The sequence below is a fragment of the Aptenodytes forsteri genome, unplaced genomic scaffold (assembly GCF_000699145.1).
Source record: "Aptenodytes forsteri isolate BGI_AS27 unplaced genomic scaffold, ASM69914v1 Scaffold123, whole genome shotgun sequence".
NCBI classification, from domain to species: Eukaryota; Metazoa; Chordata; class Aves; order Sphenisciformes; family Spheniscidae; genus Aptenodytes; species Aptenodytes forsteri.
In genome coordinates this window covers 2,704,669-2,732,105 of record NW_008794408.1, presented here as the reverse complement: position 1 = coordinate 2,732,105, position 27,437 = coordinate 2,704,669, and the positions used below count along the sequence as shown (strand labels likewise).

Sequence of the window (27,437 nt, the reverse complement as noted above, 5' to 3'; positions counted from 1 at the left end):
CCCCCTCCCCCCTTCATTTTTATTTCTTTGCAGCAGAAAACCTGGAGGCTGATGCACAACTAAAAGATGGGCTTACTTGTTTTCTTTTGTGTGAGAATCTCTTGCTTTCCTTTTGTCCCTAGTGTGGGTACTTGTTTGACTGGCATGGCTTATTGGACTATAACAAGCGTAACTCTCCCTCCTTTGTGGCGGGACAATTCTCCCACAAATCCCGACCAGTGTGCATTCTTCCCGACACACTATTGGGTGTGCACTGGAATTGAAAGAATTGCTGAGGCCTTGCTACTTCATCCCCTCCCCAAGCTTTGTGGGTTTTTTTTACCCTCCGCCTTCTTTTTTTTTTTCCCCCCTTTCTCCCTGAAATGAACACTTTACCGGGCCGGAAACATTTAATCGTCTCCTTTAGAAAAAAAAAAAAAAAAAATTAATTGAAACTTCTCCACTCGTTACCTTTTGTATTGGTGCTTATTGCAAATTTTTTAAAAGGGAGAGGAAGGGAGACTATTTAATTAAACGTGCTTTTTTTTTGTTTACCTTCAAAACAAAAGATAGCAAAAGTCCCAGGAGGGTGACTTTTAAAATATTTTAAAATAAAAGAAGAGCTCTGCTGCTTTAACTTGCACCTAAAATATAAACACGGTAGCGCTTTTTACTTTTTTCCACTTAAAAAATAAAAATCAGATAGGAGTCTTAAGAATATATGCTGATGCCATTATATTACCTCATTTTCTGCATTTGCCTGGATGAAGTTTACTGTTTTCTGTCACTATAGCACCTGCCATACTGTACACTGGCACGTGTGAATTGCATTGATTATTATCTTTTTCCCTCCTTGCACATTTGTGGGTGGAATTCTCTTCTCCAAAGAAAAGTTACCGAGAGGGCCACGGTGACGATGCAAAGCAGGGGTGGGAAGGGCAGAATTCTTCGTCGAAGAAAGCTGTGATTTATTTTGGCCTAATTGTAAAGTTACTGCAAATTGCTGGAAAGCTTTTTTCCAAGATCTGGGTGATTAGATTTTCCTTCTTTTGGGGAGGGGCTGTGGGGGAAGCTAAAAGGGGAAATAACACCTCTAATCCAGCTTCTGGTAAATAGGCTGCCAGCTTTTAAAATGAGTTTCCTTTCTATTAGTCAGAATATTATGCTAAGCCTTAAGCATTAGTTTTTTATGTTGCCATAGCAGCCTTATTCCTGCAGGGTTGTGACCTGCGATGATTACAGTACAAAGCTTATAGGGTCTTGAAACCCCCTTTGAAGATGAAAAGTCTTTGATGGTTTATATTTATGCAAATCTCTTAGATATGATTTACCCAACTGAGACTGAATGGAGAGATGATTAAAATTCCCTTTCCTTTGATATCCATTAATAGTCGAATATTCCTTAAATTTAAAATATATGCATATGTTATTTTTGACTTTATTTACTAACATATTTTCGCCATACCTGCGATATGTTTATCTCTGCGCAAATTACTCAATCTGGACAGACACAATAGATTTACAATATAGGGCCCAGGGTTTTTTCCCCTCTCTTTTTTTTTTTTTTCCTCCCCCTTTTGAAAAGGGAAAAATCTGTGCAAGAGCTTTTGTATGTTTCCAGATGATAGATTTTGGAATTTGGGCTACCCCACTGGCAGCTCAGAGCTAGCTGTGAACTGGTCTCATGGAAAAAATTGGCAAGCTTTGGTCTTCAAAGAATTAAACTTCCTTTTTAAGGCCTTCCTAGGTAAGCTAAAAAATTATGAAGAAAAGCCTATTGAAAAAAAGGGTAACGGTGCCGTAATGAATAATACGGATGCCACTTAGAAGGCTGGGGAGCACTTCCAGTGATGGCAGTGCTGGACCTGAAACAAAACCGGACCTCAGGTACAGCAGCACTTCATTGTTTTCCAGGGCCTGCGGATTTGCATTTCACTAAGCCAGGGTGAGAGGTGCTAAGCCTGGATTTTTTTTTTTTTTTGCAAACCAGCCTGGAAACCTAGAAATGTATGGGAATGCTGCGGTTTCGAATCGCAGGCCTTGTTAAAAGCTGGTTTAATTTTTTTAATTATAAGTTTTGGGGGTGGGAGGGGTGCTGCTACAGCCAGGTGAAAATTTAATGTGTTATATATACACGTAGACTGGTTTGGTTTTTTTTCTCTGATCACTCATACTGTCTAGCTTTAGTTTTCAGACAAATTCTTACATCACCTAAAAGGCCGAACACTTGTAGAACCAATGAATTTTATCCCTTTTGTGGAAACTGCAGTGGGCTTGCTCAATTTTAAGGTAAGCAGGTCTTGAAGTGTTCATATTTTGCCATTTCAGCGAACTAGGGTGAGCAGAATACTCCCCAGTCTCCCCCTGATTTCATCAAGGAAGAGAGGTTAAAAAATACTAAACGTATTGTTCAATCCCCCCAAACATTTGTATGTTTAACTCTCATGTTTGTATTGTAAAGGCCTTAATAAATTCAAAATATTTCAGTGACGGAACAGTTCCAGATAGCCCATGCCGAATAACAAAACCTCTCTGCATTACTGTGATCATTTAACTCCACGCTTGGAGTGGAAACAGGCTTCTCCAAAGATTTGAAATACTCACACTGTCGCAATACACTCGGCTATTTAGTAGCTATCGAACTGGACTTTTGTATAACCTGTAGTAAGAAAAAAGAATTATCATCATTTCACTATTGCTAAACTGTATCTTCATAATGGTTTCTGCTGATAACATTACAACCACGTTTCACATTACAGTTTTTTTGTGTGTATGATGGGGTGTTTAATGCTAAGATTGGAAGTATAATTAACTTTGAAAATAAGACATATCTGCGGAACGTGGTCCTTTTTTAGGGTAATTTTAGATCAAATCTTATTTTTCAAGTGCGTTTTAATATAAATTACTCCCCAACCTTTACTATCAAGTCCAGGTTTTTCAGAAAGGCAAGGCAGCGTGGTAATGAAACGGAAGATCTCGTGCGTGCACCAGGAATTCAGCGTTCCCCTCCCAAGCTCTAAGGGAAAAGCTTCAGACCAGCTGAGGACATACACATCAGAAGTACCTCCAGAAGTACCGGCGGGCCTGGCAGGCAGCCTGCCCGTTTGATACAGCCATTTATCCTACAACACACGCTAACGTATCTGGGAACATAATAAAGCAGTAACCAAATACACACGCTCCTGTCTGGTGTGCATACACAGGATTAAATCCTATTTTAAACCGGCTGAGGTTTTTCTTCACATGCAGTATTTTATAGTGGAATTTTTAATATTGCAGTTCCTGGTGTTGGCAGGAGAGTTGCCTTTTAAAGCACTCTGGTTAAGAATAAGCTGCCATAGAAGAACACCCACTAGTAGAACTTGTAATTACATCTGTCTCTCTCCGCGTACCTTAGCCTTAGAAAATATTAATACTATCCAAACTTTGATATAAAATAGTAATATTTTGAAATGCACTTCGTCGTAGAATAGCTACAGCAGCGAAATTTTTCTTGCTTTTATTTCGATACTTTTCTGCAGCACTTGTTGCATTTTTAACTTCCTTAGCTACTTTTTAGTTATATGTAGCAGAAGACTTTAAATTGGCAATCCTATAAGGAATCCTTATATCCTGTAAGGAATCCACAACCATTTTAAACCGTTCGTATTACTTATTTAATAAAAGAGATCCTTATCTTTATTTCTGTTTCTCATGCAGATATATTACATGTCAAACGAATCAAATTTAATATTTTTGGTTTGCCTTTAAGCAGTACTTTACAAGTGTTTTGTATTGTATTGTTACATAAATATCTGAGGTACCGATCGCAGTAATACCCAGGGCATTATGTCGACCAAAAGGTAGGGAATCTGCTACGATGTCCTGTATTTAGGCAGCCTAGGCGTATAGGTGCTTAGGGAAAGATAATGTTTTCTCTTTTGCTGAGTCATTTTAAAGCACTGTGCATAGTCGAGCACCTACTATGGCTTTGCTTAATAGGAGCAATTTTAGCTGAAGGCTTTTGGTAACGCCGAGTTGCTGTAATACCCTTTTAGTCTCTCTGCGTCCCGCCTTTCTGTAGAAATTAATACTCTGTTCCCATTTGAAGGCTGTCTGTGAAGAAGCACTGAGAACAGGATCCCAGGTTGGCTTTCATTTGGACGCAGTCGTCTTTGGAGGAGAGGATTTCCGTGCCAGCATAGGTTGTTACCTGTCTGTTTACTATAAATGTTAATGTATGGCATTTGCATTGGAGAAGCCCGATGTGATTTATGACCATTGCTTTTCCGACAGCAATAACTGAAATAATGACAACACTTGATTCTGCATTTTACATTTTCACTTTTCTCCTTGATTTTTTTCAATGCAGAATGCATCACCGGGACACTAAAACGTGGTCCCTGTGTGTTGCAGGGCAGTGACGCTTTCTTGTGCTTCTTGCCATGCAGTACCAAAAATTAATAAAAAAAAAACCCTGTTGAGTCACTGAAATTATTTAAAAATATGATATGCATAAGAAACATGCACGTGCTTCTAAGAACTGCATTTAAAGTCCTAAAATTCTGGTGTCTGCTTCATCACTGTTTCACAGACAATTATCGGTCAAGCTTTTGACATCATGCACAAATACTCTCCTGTTACATTTTACTTTCATAAGTTTACTTTAAATATGTCCCATGTCAATACAGCCATGTACTCATGCGAAAGCACTATTAGTCTTCCTCAAAAATAAAAAGTATTTCAAAATTTCTTTTATGATAGGCCGCTTAGCTTCTTATTAATCCGATTCAGTTTAAAGATAATAGTTCAGAGCTATCAACACTTAAATTAAAAATAAGTGTGTTAATGAAAAATTAGCATTGCTTTACTAAATTATTCCTTACAAATTGGAAATCCATGTCTCAATAGTGACCCTAAGGAAAGGGAACATACTATGATTTTTTTCACACCAGCCTTCACGTGAGCCCATTGCTTAGCTGGTGCCCTGTGAGCACATGAAGCCTCATGAATACTTTTGCTTCTTCTCAGAAGTCATCTACCATCATTTTTTCATCCAAATTCTAAAGCTTAAATATTCAGCTTAGGACATCAGTTGTGACAAGAATCACAACCAAGGAAAGTGCAATTCTATTCTCAGTGTGAATTTTTTAACCATTTAGTTGTACCCAGTACATCAATTTGTGTAAAGCTTCTCTTGCTGTAATGCTTCTTACCGTACATACAGTAAATAATATAATCAAATAATTATTTCACGTTAGTCCTAACTCCACAGTCCTTACCAGCCAAAGCTTCCACTGACTTCAGGCTTACAACGTCTGATTTGAACTGAATCAAAATCTGAATTTTATAAGCTAGTGTTTAAAGAAAGATTTATTTATTTTTTGCTAAAGCAGTTTTTTTTTTCCTCATAAGAGTATTATTTTGACAATATAGCCTTGCACCCTTCTTTTGTTTTCTAAATTGGTTAAATGAAATCTCTAACTTTCTTTTTTTTACATAGGAAATATTTAAAATAGAAAGGTTTAAACCACTCCTGTCAGCTTTTCTTTGTTTTCATTATTTTCGTAGGTGCAACAAGCAGTAAGGAAACTCACGATATTCTATATGCCAGGCAAAAAATAATAGTCACAGCAAAGGCATTTGGCCTTCAAGCAATAGACCTTGTTTACATCGATTTCCGAGATGAAGATGGGCTCCGCAGGCAATCAAGAGAAGGTGCCTCAATGGGATTCACTGGTACGGCTTTCTGCCGATGTCTCAAAATAATGCATAGCTTCTTCAATTTAAATATATTGCTACATTTGCTGTCACTTAGACAAGTAACTTGGTTTTTATTTCAGGTCGTTTATCAAAAACCCCAGTAATACCAAGCTCTTCTATGCTTATTAGCACCTTTAAAATTGGGGCTGGAAATTTTGCCTGAAAAGTCACAGGCTGCTTTTTAAAACCACATCCCATGAAGCGTGTGACTGTTTTTGAAGAGAAGTTGGGGTAGAGGCTGTGCAGTGATTCCTCCCATCACAGAGCAGGGGAAAGGCGGTACTGTACTCTGCAATGACCGCTCTACGATTGCTTCTTAAAATACGTGGTCCCCTTTCTCCAATTTTTTTTAAACGGCGGTTGTTAAAAAATACTTTTCAGGTGAAGGAGTTGAGAAGCAAATCTCGTATGCTAATTGCTAGGGGAAAGTTATTTTCTTATTATTTTCTTTGATTTGTTTTTCATCCCCTGGCTCCCCTCCCAGTAAGTGCTGGTGACACCTACGGGTATTGGCAGACAGCAAGAGCAGCAGGCTCCTTGCCCCAGCGTCCTGTAAGGCAGGCTGTTACCCTGTGATTGGTGTACCAGATCACTCGGACACCCTGGTGGGACAGTGCAGCCACCAAAGATTGGGGTTTTGCAATAGAAATCAGCCATTTGACACATGCATTAGAGAATTCTAGCATACAGGACGAACATTTTACATTCTTTGTCTCTGACCATCATTCAGGATATATGCACGGTAATAGCACATCTCTTAGGATTTTGTTACCAAAGGCATGGGTGCTGGCGATGCCATCTAGCAGACTATGTTTTTACAGTTAGCGGTATACGATATCGTAAAGCACCAAGCAAAAAAACAAGCGTTGTTTTAAGTGATCTCGACGTGCCAGCGAAAGAATAGCAATTGATGCCCTTCAGCACAAGCTCTGCCTTACTGTCTGTTGAGCTTCAACGTTTGCAAAGCCAGATCTTGTTTCAGAGGCAAAACGGTTAGCTCCTCACAGCTACGTTATCCACGTCCATGTGGCCTTCCACCCTTCATTCGTCTGCGATTGAAGTTGGGAAAATAATAGAGCTCCTGAATGGTAGCACCTGCTGATGGCTACCTAATCTCGACCAATATTTCCTAGCTTAAGGAAAGGCTTGATTTTTGAAAAAAAGTTAAGCATCTGAACCTCCTGTTGACAGAAAATGGAGTTGCAGATGCCTAGCACCTTTGAGAGCACTCCTTCTGAATGCTTAATGTGTATTTAAACACTTAACTCAGGCTGCCAATTCAGGAAATTTAGAAATGCTCAGCATAAACAACGTTAATGGTGGTTTGGACTCCACTGACTTTACGGTGGAGGTTGTCTGACATCAGGATAGGGTCCAGATAGGAGACAAATAAAAAGGTCACGTGTGGCGATTTAGGGCGTAAAGTGAATTTCTAACTCGGCCGTAGAAGTGTCTTGCCTTTCCGTGCGAGGAGGAAAGATCTGTAAAAGGTACAGACTTCATTAAGGCGAACTCACAGCTCCTGCTCTTCGCCGCCTGCCTTTCCGCAGCTATCATCAACACATTTCCAAACTCCAGCAAACAGCCTGACAACCAGTCCAACCATAATTAGAGACGGGGCAATACCGACTTTTCTGATTCAGTGGCCAAAAAAAAAAAAATTTAAAAAATCTGTTTCAGTCAAAACAAAACAGCATTTTTCATATTTTTGGTAAAAAAGAAAAAAATATTTGGGGTCGATCCAAAATGTTTCACTTGTTCTTTTGTTTCTTTTGCTTTCAGTTTATCTAATTTTTTATAAATCGTTCTTGCTTGTTTTGATTAAAATAAAATGTCGTTTCAAAACTGAGAGCAAAACATTTTGTTCCAAAACTATCTAAATGAAACATTTTAACATTTCCAATTTAATATTCATCACAGAAAATTACAAAAGGGTTTTAGCTTAATCCATGACCTTGTATAAAGCAGAAGTCTGCAGATCGTATTTGCCACTGACAGTCCTCTGGTAATGTGAGAGTAAAATACTGAAATGTCGCCTTAATAACAAGTTCAAAACACGCGATTCTTGTTATTTTAAAATATTTAAGATCCCTTCCTGCTACTTTTTCACAAAGAATCAAAAGCATTGAAATCAACAGGACTGAAACGAGCTGAGGCTTCCAAATTGCTCTCTTAGCTGGAGAACACACGCTTTTTTGCCTGCATAGGGCCAAATTCACCACCCTCAAAACTAATGCAAATCCAAAATATTCAGCAAAGTTATCTGTCCTCACATTTTCCCATATTCAGATTTAGACCGGTAGAACTGGCCTTAATGTAATCAAATATGTTCACTCAAGATTAAACAAGCGAAATAATATAAGGAAGAATTTACCAGCTATTTAGTTACTATTGTGACCCTCATTGCTTATTGTAGCCAAGTTTCTTTTCCGGTTATCTTAAAAGCAGCCTGTTTTTCCTTCAGTGAGTGTGTTTACATAAAATCAAATGTTTTCAAATGTAATTTAGCCAAATTAGTAGATATTTATTGGGGGGGCGCATATAAATATATATATATATATACACCCAAACACACACGCATACACACCCGGCAAGATGTTTTACAATACCAGAACCCGTGGACTCAAAGTCAGCGTGTTGCCTATATAAATGGTCATCGGTTTTAGGAATTTTTATGTAAAAAATTAAGTAAACCTTGCCATAAGCTTTAACAGCTGACTTAGCCATTATCGAAAGTCCTGTGCTACATGCTGAGAAGCCAGATATAAATACGAAACGCTATAGGTTTCCTCTCTTTTTGCAGTCTTTTGTAGAAGACTAAAATGACACCATCATACAGTTACCTAAAAGACTTGACAGGTATTGATTTAAAGCACGATATATCAAGTGGTACTGTAAAAAGGATTTCATGGTCATAAATTTTAATGTCTTCCAATTTTGCACTCTCTCGGTAACTTGTCAATAACAACAATTCTGTTTAAAATATTTGCTTCATTCCTGCATGGCATTACGTCTATTATACAGTTATTTGGATACATAATCTGTGACAAAAATCAACTGAGTGCTATAAATCAAAAGTTAGATTATATCCTCTGTAAATTGTTCAGTAGTGTTTTAATTATAAGAAGTATAGCTTACTGCTACAGATATCTTTATCAAAAGCAAATCTTTTTACAGAAATGTTTTACACTTTTAAAAATCATGTATAAATATTTTATTTTTGTTACAATTATAGACTGCCTTTAAATATAATTTAAAATATATTCTACATTTTTCCCGAAGTTAAGCTAAGTTAAGCTCCTTAGGATTTTGCAGGAATTATCTGTACACCCTTCAATTTTAGAATTAGTATTTTAGCTAGGGAGAATTTGTTGTATTACAAATAAGGAACATCATAATCTTATTAATGGTGACATTTGATTAAATTGACTAAAAAACCTTTGATTAGCCCTAATGTAAAACACGTCAGTTAAGAAAATTTGTCTCCATGTAATTTCTTTCAAAAAATATAGTTCTTACTGAGTTTTAAGCTTTTACCTATTTTTAAGCTATTTTTTAAATAGTTACGGCGTTGAAATTTCAAACTGAATATTTGGATGCCCGTAAGATCATAAACTAAATGTTGTTTAATAGGAAATAAAATAAAATAAAATTGAGCTACCTTTGGCTTTTTAGCAAAGAAACGTAGCAACACTAAAAAATTACTATTTCGTTGCTCATTAAATTCAGTAGATTGTGCTGCTGCATCCCCAGATTTTGTTTGTACTCCAGGTTATCACTCAGACCCGCTGCAGTCTGCTAAAAGTAATCCCGGGGTTTTTGCAGTGGTAATTTCATTTAAAATAGGTGTATCTCTGCGGTCACGCATGAGACTTCTTATACCGAGTGAGGGGCTGATTTCTAACCGTACGGCTGGCTTAACGTCAGTAGGAACACGGGAGCAGACCCCGTTGTGCGCGGGAAACCTCCTTAGGTCCTGACGCTTCAGATTTTCCTTGCGTGCAAAAATCTCGCTCCCGCGAGAGGCTGCAGCGCGCGGCGGGACGGCGCGGCCGCGGGACCCTCTGTGTGCAGGAGGCTGCTCGCTCGATGGCAGGTTTGCAGGATCAGGCTCATCCCTCCAACTAGTTTTGTTATCTGGCACGGAGGAGAGTCATTTATTCCGCGGGAAGCTGGGAATGACGGTAGCCTCTCTTTATTAAAACACTTCGAAGCCGAAGTGCAGAATTCACACCGGTCTGTGAAATTCCCTTAGAAATGAACTAACAGTGTCAAATGTTACACTTTTAAAACTGTCAAACAAATTAGATATGTATTTGTTTTAAGGCAGCTAAATACAATAACAGATTAAAAGGGATTATGTGGCTGTCTATTCACGTTTGAAAATCTCTAGTAAAAAAAGGCAACATCTCTTTTTATTTTCTTAACGTACATTTATACAAGAAAGGATAAAAAAAAAAGTGCTTCATAAAACCTCGGGGCACCGCTGGTAGTTGTTTAACATACCGGTGACTAAATAAATAAGGCAACCTACCTGCAACTGAAAACTATTGCAACAACAACAATTTAAACAACATTGAGGATTTTATGATGCTAAGCCAACACTGAGAATTTAGGGCATGATCCTCAGGTGACTGGTAACTTTTCAGTGCTACAAATCTCTTGCCATCTTCTTCAGATCTCATTTTCTGAACGCATTTTAAGACAACTTATTTAAGAGTGGTTGGAGCTGTTATTTATACAGTTAAACTCAGAGATGCATTATACTTAAGTGTTATTGACTGCCCCGGACAAACAGTTGCGCCTGAAACGACTGAGAGAAGATGTATGGATTGAAATGGGGAGGGAGGAGAAAGAATCGTGGGTTCTTTCAAACTATACCGAATGCAAGCATAGCTCAAGTTATTTTTATCCTTAAAAAAATCTGGCAAAAGGCTACCTGCCTGTTGTCCAGTTTAAAAAATAAAAGAAACCAAGTAAAATAATTAGTTAAAGAGCAAGAAAGTCTGCGAGGCATATGAGAGCCTCAAGTGGTTGGAACATTTTGCTTGAACATCTGTTTGTCGATGCATGATTCTGGTGTTATTAATCTTCTTTGTAGGTAAGCAGGTGATTCACCCCAACCAAATTGCTGTTGTCCAGGAACAGTTCTCTCCGAGCCCTGAAAAAATAAAGTGGGCACAAGAACTGATTTCTGCTTTTGAAGAACATCAGCGATTAGGCAAGGTAAATATTTTGTTAATATGCCATAGTGGAAACCAAATTGGAATAATATTTGACATTTAGAAAGATTGGTGATGGCTCTTTGCATTTATCTTACGAAGTGTGCTGTAACTGAGTAGCGCTCGTGAAATCTAGATAGACTGTAGAGTGTATATTTATTGTAAATGTGTCACTTCCAAATATATTTACAAATAGACAGCTGTCTTTCTCTCCCCCCTGCTTTAACTTTAATTCTTCGATTACACAGCCTTTTGAGTACCTGCATATGTCTACAGCATCGGTGAACTAAAACCGCTTCTCCATTATGCCGCAGAATCACGGCGCTACTGTGGTAGGGAAATATTTGCAATCAAAAGGCAGGTAGCCTGGCAGATGACTCAGACTGCTTGTGCAGACATCATTTATGGGAAGAAATAAACAGGTTAGGAAGTCGTTGGTAAACCTGTTTCACTTTTGGGGGTTTGATCCTGCAAACATCCCTAGTAGCGAGTGAATTTACTTTTGAGCAGAACTGCTTGCAGATTGTGGTTCTTAATCATTAAAAATGGGAATGTTTTATGTGCGTTTGTACCAATTGCTGGACCTGAAATTTGGATAGAGGAGAAAGCAAATTAACACTAGAATATGATTGTTCCTAATTTAGTGCATCATTGAGTCTCACGTTTCCTGCTCTGTGGGTTTCTGCTATGTAAATATTGCGGTGGTGATGCACAATCTGTCTCCACTTTGTGCCAGTAATACTTAAATTAGGGGTCGCCTGAAGGAAGATTTTATGCTCGTTGCGGCATTGTCAGTTAATTATCTCAAAGGTTATTTGCTATAATCCAGTTTGCCTCTTTTTGAAAGAAAAAAAGTTGCAGCTAAATATGTTTATCTTAGTTGCAGCCAAGCCTGGGCTAGTTAAAAAGCGAAGTCCCAATGTCAGAACGGGGAGTGCAGATGAGCGGGAACGGCTCGCGTGTGCTTGTGTGGCATTCGAGTGGGAGACAAATCTCTTCGGTAGCAAGGTTCATATATAAGACTGTGCGTAGGGTCTCACTTTCTCCGGTGCCGTATAAAGGTTTTCCGTACACTTCTTCGCGTTGTGGTGGGTAGAAATAGATTGGTGTGTGTGCCTTCCCCGCTCCCCTGCATTTCTGATACTGCAGATGTTGTGCATTAGAAATGCTAAAAAGGTCAAAGCAGAAATGATGCTTTCATCTCAGGGTAGAAGTCTGACAAGGTATTTGCCATTGCTCTGCCCTTCTCTTTGCTAGGCTATCGCATCCCCTCTGTGGTACCTGGCTGTTTCCAATACGTCCATGACTACGATATTTGGGTGCTGTCCTGAGCAGTTATTTCAGGGTCACTATTAGGATGCCGTATGCCTGTATCTCTTTGTTCTGTTCCCTCGATTTTGAAACGTAGCTGTCTTCATGCAAACGATTTAGAAATAGAAAATGTATGGCTGGTTTTGCTCACTATTTCGATTTACAAATCTTGGCTCTCTTACAAAAGGCATCGTTATAAACATACTGCTGGTGCAAGTGTGTAGGCAGGTAGATGCAGGAAGAAAAAACTCAAACGACGTACTCAGCCAAATATCGTTTATGTTTATGCGGTATATAATACTATTCATTCAGCTGAATTTAGTGTCAGAAACTCATCTAAGGAATACCCCTGTCATACGAACAATCGATGGGGAGACTGGACTAAATTTAACTCTAGTCCCAGTATCACACAATCATGAAGCCAAACGTTTAATATTGAACAATTCTGTATTAGGCAAGCATTAGTCCTTGGATTTGCTCTGAAGCTGTTATTTTACTGACATAATGCTGGTTTCTTGCTTCTATCAGCCATTCAGGGGGGAGTTGTTTGGGTTTGGGGGATTTTTTTTTTTTTTAACAAATGCTTTTAAAATAGGTTATAAGCTTCTATAATCAGCTGCAAGAACAGATTTGCTGAGGGTTCGTGGTTTGGGCTATTTTTTTAACCAACCAGGTTGCATGCTTCATATATTTTTGCATGTAGCCGTCTATCAATAAAAAAGGACTGGCAGGTTAATATGTGAACTTCTGGATCTTGTATCACTGCCCTGTTGCCGGGCTTCATAGCAAAATTGGAAAAATCGTTTTCCGTGTAGTGCTGCAAACTTCTTAACCGAGTTTGCAATTTGGTATTATAAGTGTGTCAGTCAGAAGAGCTTGGACGGTCTGATTACTGAACTTTTTTTCCAAAGCAAACATATCTCACCGAGGGAGCCTCTTGCTCCGCGTCCTAGCGACATGCTAAAATGTAAGTAATAACTCTTCCCCTACTACCTCCTGACAAATACTCCACACAGCGGTTTTAGTAATCCTCATGTCCTAATGAAACACCTCTTCTGTTTTCCTTTTCCTTTTATTGTATTAAAGTGTTCATGTCAGTAAGACTAAAAATATAGCTGTGGTTAATATGGTTGAGACTTGCATAGTTTTGCCATGTTATTAATCAAAGTTGAAAGCCTGGAAAAAATAAATGTGAGGGATTTGTGCAGCTGTTTGTGTGGTAGATCAGTTACTGGTCTGCAGCCTCTGGGATCATAGTTTGTTATTAATTGGGTTTAAAGTTTGATGCCCTTAGTCAACAATATTTTATATTAAAATAGAGTAATAAGCTTTTATAATCTATTCCAGTTTGAGAGCTACGATCGCTGTAATAATCTTTCTTTGAGAGAAGGCTGAACCAGGCTACTTCATCCTGGAGGCTGAAATGCGTTGACATAGTAGCCCCCAAATGTGAGTACTGAGGTCAGGAAAAATTAGGATCTCGGATGAGCGCTGCGGAATTGGAGATGCCGTGGCAGTGTCCAAACAGAAGAAAATTAGAGAGCTAACCAGCTAGCCAAAAGTATTTGGGCTTACCTTACGCAGATAGTCCTGTTTGAGGGGTTGGGTTGGTTTGGTTTGGCTTCTAGGTTGTTTTGGTTGTGCGTTTGGTTTGGTTTTTTTTACATTTCTAATCTGACTGAAAAATAGCATCTCTAGGAAATAAATGGTAACGTATTTTGGACAATTAGAAGACAAATGTTGAAAAAGTACATTTTGTATTTTATACAACTATTTATTAAGTTCTCTCTTTTGTCTAGAACTTTGAGATCTAAAAATGAAAAGTGCATAAAAAGAAAAGTATTATTTCCGTATCATTTCAATATTTTTCCAGTAGAATTGCTTTACTAGGGGATATGATTTTCAAAATTAAAAAATTCATCCTAAAGAAAGCAGGTGTAGCTGTTGGGAAAGTCTAAATATAAGAAAAATGTCAGAGTGTGTTCAAAAATGAGAAAGAAGGGTAACAAGCATTGTCCTGGTAGTCTACAGGACAGTTCTGTTCTAAACTTCTGAAGTGTTTGTACATTAAACAGGGAAGTGCTCTTATAAATCCAGATTAACTGAGTCCAAGGGGGTAGAGTTAGTGGGAGAAGTTACTAGCTTATTTCAAGAAAAAGATCTGACTTCTATCAATGAAGGTACAACAGTCTTTTTACTACGTAAGTAACTCCTGCATTTGCATTACCAATACACTGGATACAGGAATATAATCCCTTCTATTTGTAGTTAGTGTTTATACATGACAAGAAAGTAAGACATTGAAAATGTGTTTTTGACCCATTCAACTTGTAAATACATCAGGCACAACATCATTATCGTAACGGGATCTTCCTGAATCGTCTGGTTTTTAAATAAAATTCAGACAGAAAGAAAAGCAGAAGAGTAAAGTAAGAAGTTGCTTACACATTTATCTCGTGTACTAATTTATAAATGCTTTCAAAGCACCCGCACATTAAACCAGGGAATAGCTAAATGCTGCCGCCGAAGTCACCTGTCAGGTAAGGATTATTTAGAGTTAAGGTAAGTAATTGACAAACCCAAGCTGTAATATGGGTTGAATATTTAGATCCCACGGGGCAAAACAGAAGAAATATCTGTACATGCCACGTACGAATGCACAGAGTGCTTCTAAGAAGACCTTTAGCATATGTTTCTTGCATTATATTCTGTGCCATTGTATATCATGTTCCCAGTGGCTGAGGAATAATATATATGAACTCCAGCGATTTGACAAACTATACAGTTTCTTTTATGGACCTTTCCAGGATTATGAAAAATCTTAGGAATGCATTTATTTACACAGCATCTACCCAACAAAGGAATGGAAATTTCCAGCAGTGGCTCCCTTATAATGCTCTTTGTTTAGGAAAAGCTACCCCAAGCCACTGTATCTTGGAGACGATGCGCCCTCGTGCTTGGGCTAGATCCAGCTCCCACCGCCACCCGGGGAGGTCTCTCCCCGCTGCCCTCCCTCTCCTGGCAGTGCCGCGGCCCCCAGGAGGGATCTCTGTGTACGGCCCCAGCCACAAGGGATCCATCCTGTCCCAATCCAGCCCGTGGGTGCTGGGAGAGCAGGACCGTGCCCCAGGGGTAGCAGGCTCCTCCGGGCTGCCTCCTGGGAGGGATGCGCTGGAGCATCCCTCTGGCATGGGGTGGTGTGGGACCCCATCAATCCGCAGGGATTATATCACACTTTATAAGGCATTATATCTTGGGGCTTTACGCAGAGCTGGGGGTGAGGGAGCAGCCCAGCTCCCCGCTCCCCTTGCCCAGGACAGACTGCAGGCAGAGCTTTGAGGTGCCACCAACTACGCTGGATCCCATCCCGGGGCGACGCCGGCAGCACAGGGTACCTCTGTGCACGCTGGGCTGCAGCGTTGTCAGCCCTCGCTCCGAGGACGCAAGGCGTTTGCTGTCTTTTATGTTAATTAGGCAATGTATATTCCTCACGCTGCAGAGTGGGGGATTCAGGGATTTGTGATAAATTGCCACCTTTTATGAGCTTCGGCCTTAAGAAGTATAGGCTCAGGTGCATCTCTACGCAAAGATGGAGAGCGCTGGTGGGATTTAAGCATGGGCCACTGTTATGTTGTTTATGTTTTTAAAAATGGCCAAGTGAAATTTTAATGTGAAAATTGATTAATAAATAGAGATCGAGAGAGCTCATATTAGTACTTAAAGTTTCTCTACACAATTTTATTATTTGAAAAAGATTTTAGAAACGTGTTTTGTGTCACAGTTGAAGGCTTTTCTCTTAGAAAGATCCATCTGGGGGCAAATTTCGAACCTTTACAAAAGAGCAGAAGGGGCTGTATTAGCTAATTGCTTGTGCTATACTGGTTCCTACACTGGCGCAATCAGTCCTGAGGGAGTTATGCCAGGTGGGGAGAGAAGGAGACAGATTTTACTATGCGGGGCTGCAAAAGCTCCTAAGCAGGGCAGAAACTCATACAAAACATTTTCTTGCCAACTCCCCCCGCCTCCCACTCCCCAGCAGGCATTCGGTGGCTCTTAATCTGTTTTCCTCTACTCATTAAAGACATGTGTCCAAAACGTGGCGGGAGAGGGACTCGGATGGCGCTTTGACATTTCCCGCAGGGAGAAGTTTCTCCGCGAGCTGGGAGCAGAAGGACAGATGCTGTGCCCCTCCATAGCCTTTCCCCCCGGAGGTAGCTCCTGGAGGAGGCGGCTGCTGTCCCGGGGGATGCGGGCCCTGCAGAGGGCAAGGGGTGGCACCCCTCTGGGCTCCTCCTCAGCAAGGCATGACCCCTCTGTCCTTGTCACCTCAAGGAGGTGCGTGCGGGGTCTTGGTGAGACAGGGTGAGTGCCCTTGCTTTTGGAAGGGCCATGCCATGCCGGCGTGCTCCCAGTGCAGGCGATGCTTTTTTGCAGGCATGGCGTGGGGAGACACCCATCGCTGCAGACACCTGCCCACTGTCATGCCCAAACCTGCTCTGCACCAAGCAATCCACCGAGGCAACTACCCATCTCCCAAATCCCTCTTTAAAAAGCATTAACAAGCACTCATGAGCTTCGTTTCAATTTCCAAAGCAGGTTCTAACCAGAGATGCAATGTTCTGACCAGATGGCTCTTTTTAAGGCTTACTGAGGGAATTCAGAAGCCTGTACAGCCAAAATATTGTTTCAGTTAATTTAAGTAGCAGTGGTCTTGCTGCCTCTTCACTCCTCTCTGTGCTAGCTGGCATTTTCAGGGACCTGGAGAAGCTCTCTGCAAAAGCTCCATCAGCTGAAATAGAGAATGGCAGTAAAAAAAAGGCTGTTCAATCCTATTCAGAAAATGAATGTGAAATTAGAAAAAATATAGACTACAAAAATAATGGTGATTTTATTCTTGTTGACAGAACGAGCTTCACTGTTTTACTTTTCTCGCCTGCGTTGTATTTTATAGCTACCTTCCCCTTCAGTATCAAATGCCTTTTGTGTGTCCTGTAGTCATTTACTTCCAGATGAAATTTTCTAGTCTATATTTAATAAATTGCTTCCATGACTATAAACCTGAAGTTAATTCTAAATGACTTAATTAAGGGCATCTGAGGATACTGAAGTCTTAACATTAGTTACTTTTCATTTTTCTATATAATAACCATGATGCTGACTAGGGGAAAAAATGCATGGTTGGATAGGATGTTTGTCCAGGAAACTGCTTTTGTGCTATAAAATAAAGATTTGCTTGGCAGCAGCAAGTGTGCTCTCTAGGACTCTTCCGGTCCCGATACATTATAAGACAGAGGAGGGAAACCAGCGGAGAATATTCCTGATTTCTAGGACTTTCTTCTGTTCCTTTAGTTTTATTCTTTCCTACTCTAGAGGAGCACACAGGAAGGCAACAACCACAATGAGAAGGAAACGAAAGAAAATGTAAAGACAGCAATAAAACCCCTCATGTCTGCCTTTCATTCAGGGATCTTGAACAGGCTGTTTGCTCAGTGAGAGGTAGAGACTTTGGTGGCTTGAAGGAGTTTCTGGAGTTGGACCAAGCAGGATCCCCTGGCCCATCCCAGCCTAAATGGCTGTCCCCAGTGGTTCAGGCACCTTGGGGGCTGTAAGAGGGAAAAACAGCTTGTCTGGCTCACACAGCAGGGCAAGACCCTCATCCATGGGCTGGGAACGATAATGTCAGGCGGAGGAGAAGTAAAGGACCTCGTAGGTCCCTGTTTTTCATCTTTCCTGCCCCACAGTGGACTTGAGGGATCACAAAGTCCTTCCTACCTGTCGAGCTTTAGAAAGGGCTTTTTCTGTCAGAGTTCTTGTACTGCTGCTAGGGAGTTATTTGAGGTAAAAATTAATCTCTATTTCATGTTGTTGTTGCTCTTTCTTTCTTGACCCTTTGTGTCCTTCCATCTGCTCCTAGAGGTAGAAGCCTATCTCATACAAACAGGCCTGCTTCTGGCATTACAAGCTGATTTATCCTCTGAACTACCTAACTGTTTCTGCTCTGGTGAAAGTTTACACTGTGAAAAGAAACAAAAGGTATTTAATGTTTTCTTCATATCAACAAAATGGCTACAGAAACTCGCTGCTGTTGATACTTCGCAGAATTCCCTCCCCATCTATCCCTTCCTTCAACAGATCACAGAGACCCACTGAGCATCTCCTTTTGCCAAAAAGACATTTTTGACAAACCTTTTCAGGGATCATTTATTTTCCCCAAAGGTTTTGTGTGTAAGCATCTTTCCTCCTATAATGTTGCTACAAAAAAGGGGCGAATGTCAAAGGGTTCAAAGGAGAGGATACAGAAATACATAACCCAAAAAGCTCTGTTTGTATAGCTTGCTGTGCATGGAGTCTTCAGTTTGTCACATGTGACTACACTAGTTATTTGGGCATTTCCTACCTACTGCAAAGATGCTAAAAGAAGGCCAAGAGTTGTGTGTCAACCTGATCGGGAGGCAGGACAGGCCTGAGCAGAGAGGAGGGCGAGACATTATCTTGTTATAGCCTAAAAAACGTGTTCAGTTGACCCAGATATCGCTGAACACCTCCTAGCAGCTCACTAACCTTTGGAAGTTCATCACTGAAAGGTGGAATCGTGACCCAGCTCTTTATGATGGCTCTTTGACTACAACTTGCAGAAGAAAAAATTAATTAAACCTGCATTCAGCACCATCACAGCTGTTAGCTTATTTCCTCCTCTTGACTTCCCCAAAAATATGGTTTCAACCTTCTGTTTCAAGGGAAAGTCATTCCTTTGTAGTCAGCATAATCACTCCTCCCCCAGGCACAGACCCAACTCTATTTGCTGCGACCAGGCCTCTCTTCTCTTTTGTTCATTACCTGTAAGCAAATCCAAGCGTTCTTTTTAAGCCCCAAAGCAAAGATTTCAAAATTTCCTCTGCAGGGGGTTGCTTAAAGAAAGTCTGTTTTCATTTAATCCCAGGGGAATTATCTTCCTGAATGCCGTGCTTTTTACGGGGACCCTTTGCCATCCACCTGGTTCCTTCCCTCCTCAGAAAAGCAAATCTGCCCTTCTTCCAGAGCACAACACTCTTATTTCCTTGTAGCAGTTTAACATTGTGCAGGATTAGAGATAATGGTCTCAGACCCAAGCAGCTTTTAGTGGGTTTATTCTATGTATTTTTGCGGTCTCCAAAAAGTCATAACTAGACCCTTGGGATTCAGAAGTGGGCAAGGCACTGAATTACCATGGAAAGAATTCATGTTTTTCAGGTAGCTGTGGATCAAAGATTTCTTGCATCTGTGGACTCGAGGATGCTTGTCGATACGTGTTCTCCATTTCCCCTTGTGGGAGGTACGCAAGGTTTGCACTGGCCAGCTGGCATCGCCCGTTCTGCTTGTTTCCATTTATCCTGGCATCTGCCCACGAATGCCGATACAGGTCACAGGGGTTGGAAGGGGACTTACATAATTACTTATTTAGACAATGGCTGTATTCACATACAGCCTTTGGCCCATGTTACCAGAGTGGTATGGGAGCTCTGTTTGATTCACCACATCTCCTAATGATGAAGGGGGTGGAGGAGAGAAGGGTGGCTGGCTCACTGGTCTCCCTACGCCCATTTCCCTTAGGTCCTAGATGCACGTCCTCTCAGAAGGCAGCCAAGTAGGGTGAGGAGATAACCCGACTGCCACACACTCATTGCAGGGATTTGGTCCGCAAAGGAAAGTATTGCTAGCTAAACCATTAAGTAATTGAAGAAAAAGAAGTCTTCATCAGCAGGGCAGTATTTCCAAGCCTGTGACAGCACAGTGCCATCAAAGGACCTCCCCTCACTCATGAGTTTGCTTGTCTTCTGAGTAACAGTCACCTAACTAGTGGCAGAGATTTTTTTGGCAATTCCATAAGCATTAGATATATCTTAGACTTATACTTAATTCAAAATTCAGCAGCAGGTGCTTTCTTGTCCCTATTGCAATTTCATGGAACATGACTTTTGCTTGCTTTTCCTTTTCTTCCGCTGGTCAGGGTACCCAGAGTCCACCCCATGCCAAAGCCCTACCTACTCATCAGTATCCCCTAGCATCTCCAACCCTGTCATCTAAATCGCCTGACTAGATCCCCAAAGTAACCTGCTTCTGAAAAAGTTGGCTGTCTCTACATAGTGGCCCAGGGCAGCCCATACCTTGACACACACAACAAATGAATATAGCACTATTGGCTATATTCTTTCATGCGATGCAAGACAATTGAGGGTTTTTTTTCTACTATAGACAAGCCACAGGCTTAATGTAGTCTTTATAAAAATCTTTAAGAAAGGCCTGGCCACTGTCACGTGGGAGTTAAAGTTGTTGGCTACACGTATGGTGAGATCTGGTAGAACAGAGCATCAAATCAAAGGCTTAGCAAAGGTTTACCAATAGTCAAGATAATGAATAACAACAGCAGTGGTTCCCAAAACGGAGCGCAGAGTTCTCGCAACCAGTGCTCACGTTTGGAGTCCCATCTGCAATCAATCAGGAAGCCGATAGACTTTTTGGAACTTACAGGACGTATTTGGTGCTTCGAAATTTATATACTTGCTATGCATTAGGAAAGCCGATCCTCACATTCAGTACTGATGCAAGTTATTAGTAGTTTCCAGTGGTCTAGGAACCGAGGGTCTGCAGTAACCCTCTTAGTGAGTTCATTGCAGTCATTGGGACGGACGTGGATAGAGGCACAGACGACCACAGACAGAGCAAATGCTGAGGAAGAAGCCACAAGCATTCCCAGGTGCAGGAGTGCCTCTAATTCTTCCATTTTGTCAACCAAAGGGGACTAGCTCGTCCGATCACTGTCCCACATGTCCCAGAACAATTATTACTTTACTTTAATTAACTCATGTACTTTAATCCAAGCCACAGCTCAGAGAGAAGCGTGTCACGTAACTACGAGGTGCCTGAAGTGTTTTGTATCATAATAGTTTTAGCCAGCCTGTTTCTGTTGTTAAACCAGTGGTACCTAAGGAAACAAAAGATGGTGGGAGTAAAACCCCATGTAACATTGCATATTATATAGAAAGGTTTCAGGAGACATGAAGAAGTATGAAACTTTACTTTCCCTGATCTTCTGGAAAATCATGAAAGGTACCTCACTTGTGATCCTGTCCATCCCCTGTTGTAGTCAAAGTCAACACAATTCTACCACGCATGATAAATGCTAGCAAGAGAGTTGGCTGTATCGTTTCTTCCCCTTTCCTGGTTCCCCCAGAACATACTGATCCCCAGCTGATACAGAAATCATTGACCCTGAATCCCCTCCATTTACCTTCTAGAAAGGTAAAATGCTTCTTGCCATAAAAAAAAAATTACTCTGTTTATGAGATGGTCGTATAGATTTACCAAGCTCTTAACTACTCCCAAAAGTTTCACAGAGCAAATGTTCCTAGATGCTGCCACATACAGACACACGGAAAAAGAGGAGGTCTTCATGTTCTAGGAACCACTGCATTAATGTGTTCCTCTTCTGGCCATGGCAAATAACAGACCAACGCTGAAATTCTTTCTGCTACTTGATACATGTCATTTCTTATAGGTAAAGGAAATCTTTAAGGATGACATACAGATACGACAAGAGCCATGTCCAAGATTCCTGGCAACACATGGCCAGAGTTTTCTTCTAAGTTGTCAAAGAAGAGCCCTCAATTATATGTTGAACTTTGTTAGATCTGAGTTGGGTTTGGTAGTGACTACGTTTATCTAAAAGGAGGTTCATAAGGTACAAGCATAAGCTTTGCCAAACTGATATCTTACAAAGTTTGGTTCTGAATCTCTTCGGTCTCCTCACAGTCACCTGGAAACTAATTGCATTAGATATTCCTAATGCATAACTTGATTTGCCCCCTTTTTTCATAAGCCTGTATCTTCAGCTCCTGACCTGTGAAAATGATTGTTCTTTGTCAGTTCTGCCTTATCCGCTTCCCTTGTCTGTATCACTTGGGGCTGACCACGCTTAATTCTCTTTTTCCCAAAACTATCATTTTTTGCTGTTTCCTTCTGAAAAAAAACTAGCAGCTTTCTATAATTTTAATTCCCTTCCAGCTGTTTTCTGTGTTTGCCAAAAGCCCTCTCCTTTCCATTCTCAAAGCACTTTAGGACGTATTGAAATTCAAAGTAGAGCTGTTAAGGCCTTACTCGGCATGGCCTGCATCTTGCATAAATAGCTGTTACGTTTTTAAAGATGTTACTACTGTTTTAACAGAGCATTAAATGTCATTGTGAATTTACTGCATTCAAATACTACGTGGCTCCTGGGGGATGCAGCAAATTGCACAGTACTGGACCTGCATCATTCAGCCTGGAGAAGGTGGCCTGATACAAGAGATGGAGATGGGGAAATGACGACTTGGTGGGCTCTGTGGGCAGCTCCAATGACCGGGCAGAGAGAAGAGGAGCTAGATGGGTCCGCCGCCTTCTTGTTGCTCTGCTCTCACAGAGCCATCCAGAAGGAAACAACTTTGAGTCTTTCCTCGCTTGTCAGTCGACTGGGAAGGACTTTTAGCTGGTCTGCGTGATGATCAAAACTTGAAACGTTGCCTGTTCACCTTTCTTCCTTGCTTTCTCCCTGATAGTCTGCCCTGGCAGAGGCATGCAGCGATCTGGCTGAGGGAAGCCAAAGGTTGTGCAAATACAAACCCCTCTGCTGTGTTGTGCTGCCTTCGCCGCTGTACAGCATAGGCCAGCCAAAGCGCTCTTACAGCTCCTATACCCTGCAGGCTGGTGAGTGCCAAAGACACCCTATTTCTCACAGGGCTTCGCCCTTAGCACGTTCACTGTGTTGCTGCATGAAGGTTGGCACTGGGTAAGGACAGCAGAATATGTGCTGCATTGCTGAAAACAGGGGCAGTCTCTTTGGCCACCCACTCCTCAGAAGGGCTGCACTTCCAGCCAGCGGTATGGTGGGTGCCACAGTTGTCCTCCGTTCCCCCACCTCTCATCCCACCCAAGTTACTTGCACCCGTGCGTCGTCACCCGAAGGCTGAACCCACCGGCTGCGGCTCTGCCTCCCGGCTGCTCCTTCTCCCAGCTCCTCCATCAGCCTTTACCTGGAGGCCTGTCTCTTACCAGGGCAGGTCTGACATGTCTGACTCGCCTGACGGCAGGATCCTGTTGCAGCTTTCTGAAAAGGCCCCCACTGAATGATGTATGCGGCCACGTGGCGAGCGAGAACCACGGCCACCGAACGCGATGGATGCAAACCCCAGCCTCGCGCCCCGCCCCCGCCGTCGCTCCCATTCACGTTGCAAGCTTCCTTAAGAACAGACCCTTGGTCCCACAGTTGAACTACTGGAAGTCTAAGCACAGGCTGGAAGTGTGAGATTATTGAGAAAATTAGCCAAAAAGAAAATTTAGATCTATAACTAAATTAATCCCCAGATTAACGCTATCAAAGCAAATGGTGTTTATAGAAAGTCTTGTTTTCTTTATATTCATGTGAGAGAAAATCAAAAGAATGCTAAAGGCAAATTTCATCTAGCACAATTGGAAAAGAGAGCATGGGGACAAAGCTATAATTACTGGTATTTCCTATCTGTTGAAACCTGTGGGTGGAAAGAGAGGCGGTGAATAGAGTATATTCAATGGCATTAAAATCGGTTTCTTTTTCTGGACTTTAGCTCAACGCTGCAAATTGGCAGGGAGAAAATAAGCCTCAGAGTGAACAGGCAGAGAAGCCAACTTCTTCGTGTTACTCTTCGTTGTTAGAAAAAAAAGGCATTTTTTTCCTTCAAGAATTCAAATTCCTAGCAACCCAAACTACAGCTGCACACTGACAAGAAGAGAACGTACGGCAGATCTCAAGTGGTTCAGTGTTCATGTGTCCACACACGCACTATTATCCTGGTTTCCTTTCTAAACATGCTATTTTAATGAAGAGAGGACAGGCATGCTGTTTAATTAACTCCTGCTTTCAAAAAAGACATTCTGACCCAGATTCATCATGCTCCAACTTAGACACCTGCAGAGGTACCTGACTTCAGAGCACCCTGTGTACAGTCAGTGGAAGGGATAAGACCCTCCCGATCATGATTCAGACCACCAGAGATCAGAATTGCCATTGCTAGGCGCCCATCTCTTTCTGCAGACTATTGCAGGTACTTAGGATAACTGTGCTCCTGAGTCAGCCATTTCACAGAACCGGGAAGGATGATTCCAGACCTTAACGTATCTCTACTTGTCACTGTCATCCCACATGCGAATTTCTCGTTTAAGCAATAGCTATTATTTGACTGAATGCCTATAGAAAAATAGGCACAGATAAAACATGTTTTTCTTACAGTGAAAAAGATGAATCTTGCAGTTTGAGATCACTGCGTAGACCTGAATTATTCTGAAGAATTCCTATGTCATAAAATGTTTACTTAGTTCCCGATTTATTTTCACAACAGTTAATAAATTGAATAGTCTGAGGCTGCATTTTCTGTAAAGGTTTAAAAGTGTAAGTGAAAACGGCTGAGATGTAGCTAAGATAAAAAGTGGTGTATTATTATTTAAAATAATAATAGTAATAATAATATTTCTGGAAACAAGAAATTTGATTTGAAGCATCTACCATTGAGTATCTGTCAGTCCCATTATTCTCCAAACCCACCTAAAATACTGCAAGCTATAGTAGGAAATCCTACTCAGAATAAAATAATAGTTTTAACTATTAGGTTTTTAATGGCTTTAATACAGCCTGTTCTTACATGCAACAATATTGATTTGTATTAGATTACTGTTCAAGGTGGATTTTTGTCTTAACTGTTCTAGAATGTGATTTAGTATTTAATTAATACCGCTTCAGTCAAGCGAGATATGTCACTGGAGCAACACATTTCCTAAACATTTTTGTAAATGGGTTATATTTTCACTTTACTTATTAGAGTCCTCTATTTAATGATTATCAAGCCTTAAATGAAAACGAGAAAACAATAAACGGCTTGCTCTCCTCTGCATTTCTCTCCCTATGCATGCACAGCCACACATGCCATTATCGTTCTTACCCTGTTCTTGGTTAGCCTCGCTCGCTGTCGAATCTAAGACCAGCCTGTGATCCCCTATCGATTGCAGCAGGACATTAAAAGGGTGCGCAGTGCTTCAGAGAGACGCCCTACGCAACGCTGGGGTCAGGGAAGGGATTGCATCTTTGTATTTGTTTTTTTCAAGAATGTGTCAAAGTACTGTCAGAATTACAAATAAGATTTATTTTTTTTTGTCTACTGAACCTTGGCATGTCTTGATGCACGGTGTTTTATCTTCAGAATCCTACCTCAGCAACACATGTGTGGATTAAAGCATCCAAAGGAACAAGTCAGGTTTGGCCCTATTTGAAACATGTGTCTTCTGTTTAAGATTTAACTACGATTCATAGTTAATTATTTTAAACTTGTCACCGTGGTACCAACACAAAATCCCTAGAAATACAACGTGACTGCTGAAACCTGGCTCTCCGATCGCCACCTCTGAGGCACACTGGCTAGTTCTGTACCCGCTCAGGGAAAGTCCCTGTATGCAGTGCCCAGGTGGGCTTTACCTTGGCTCCAGAGCAGATTTGGGCAATATTATCGCACCAGCCACGTGTTTTTTTCAGCTTTCATCCCAGCCCCTGGCTCTAAGCACAGGCCCAGCCTATCTTTAGCACCGGAGACCTGATGGAGAGGTGCAGCAGCACAACCTCAACACACTCCCAAGTCAGGAAAACTTCCCTCCACCCCCCCCAAACGCCTGTTGCTGTTTCCTGACAAAGAGAACGCTTCTGGCTTTGCCCTCCATCCGCGGACAGTTTCGCGCCGGCCCTGTGGCACAGCCCCGGCGCTGGAGGGCGATGCTGGACGTGGGGAGCAGAGCTGCCCCCCCAGGCGCTGTGTCCGCCAGCCCCCCCCCCGGCACCCACGGCCTCGCTGCTCTTGGCCTTCGATGTTTGCCAGCTAGAGAGGCTGACACAGGCAGGCTGCACGCTGGGCTTCTCTTTTCTGTCTCTTTTTGCCTCCTCTTCGCAGCACTCGGCGCCCACCGCATTTCTTTAAACACATTTGCCCCGTCTCGGTTAGTTTGGCTCCTAAAACTCGTTCAGGATTCCTGTGGGAGCTAATGTTTCTTGCCGAACGGATGTGTTTTTAAAGAAAAAGACAAGGAAACTATGATTTCCAGAGGTCCTCTCAGGAAGTTTATATTCTCTCTTTTCCAGGGAGCGTTCACTTTCCACGGGAGCATGATCGACATGCCATTACTGAAGCAGGCACAGAACATTGTTACGCTTGCCACAGCCATCAAGAAAAAATGAGCTGGTAAATGAAGCTCTCACCATGGGGCCCCAGTAGCTGTTTTAAAAGATGACTATAATACTTGGGGGGGAAAAAAATTAAAGACGTCAAGCTTAAGCAGAAATTCATTTCCATTTTGCAGATCTGTCATAATTTGCTTGGCAGAATTGCTAATTACTAAAACTATTCCCGACCCAAACCGCTGCTCGCTCCTGCACAGCCCATGTACTACTCGTAGCCTGCGATGAAGTTACATCACTGACTGTGTGACATCACGATAATTACTACGAACGCAGGACTATGACTTCACTAAGCTGTGAGCTCTGTTAAAAAAGCAGATGAAAACCGGGTCAATCGCTTCTATTTGTATCTACGCTTTTTTCCCGCTCCAGTGCAGAACTCCCGTCAGAAAGGGCAAAGCCTCGAATAATTACGCACCGGTTGAAATAATGGTGATGAAAATCATTGCCCTGTGCTGGCTTCGCATTCCCCTCCCACCCCCTTCTGTAAATGTGCAACAGCCATTAAAAATATTGCTCCGACAATGCGGGACTCTTGACTTTCTTCTCTTTTTTTAAGCGGTCGCTATTCAGAGCGTTTCCTCCTGGAAGCATCCAGCCCGGGAAGGGTTGGACGGCAATAAACTTGTAGTTTTCGGAGACACAATGCAGCAGAACTTGTGCATATGGTCTCGAGTCAGATTTACATCACATTAGGGATACGGCTACAGGTCATGTGGGCCGTGTGGTTAACGGGCTTAGTAAAGCTGTTTTGAAGAGGTTAACCCAGCTTGTAGTAAGGGTAAATAAACATAACAACCAGGCATTGTCCTCTATTCAGCATGTACTCTTATATGGAGGGCTAAAGGGTATTGAAGCTGCAGAGGATCAACTTGTGGTTGCCAGAGGACTCCAATGAAGTTTGAAACACCAACAATCAG

At 41.5% G+C, this 27,437-nt stretch overlaps 1 protein-coding gene across 1 annotated transcript in view; it reads left to right on the top strand.

Annotated features, from left to right (window-relative positions):
* CLYBL (citrate lyase beta like) overlaps positions 1–27,041 on the top strand; it is a 115,305-nt gene extending 88,264 nt beyond the window's left edge. The window contains exons 5-9 of the mRNA XM_009288480.1: positions 2,167–2,268; positions 4,070–4,163; positions 5,530–5,697; positions 10,823–10,947; positions 26,422–27,041. Of these exons, the coding sequence (XP_009286755.1) occupies positions 2,167–2,268; positions 4,070–4,163; positions 5,530–5,697; positions 10,823–10,947; positions 26,422–26,517 (585 nt within the window). The 3' untranslated portion in view covers positions 26,518–27,041. The remainder of the gene's footprint in view (positions 1–2,166; positions 2,269–4,069; positions 4,164–5,529; positions 5,698–10,822; positions 10,948–26,421) is intronic.
* Positions 27,042–27,437: the final 396 nt, after the last annotated feature.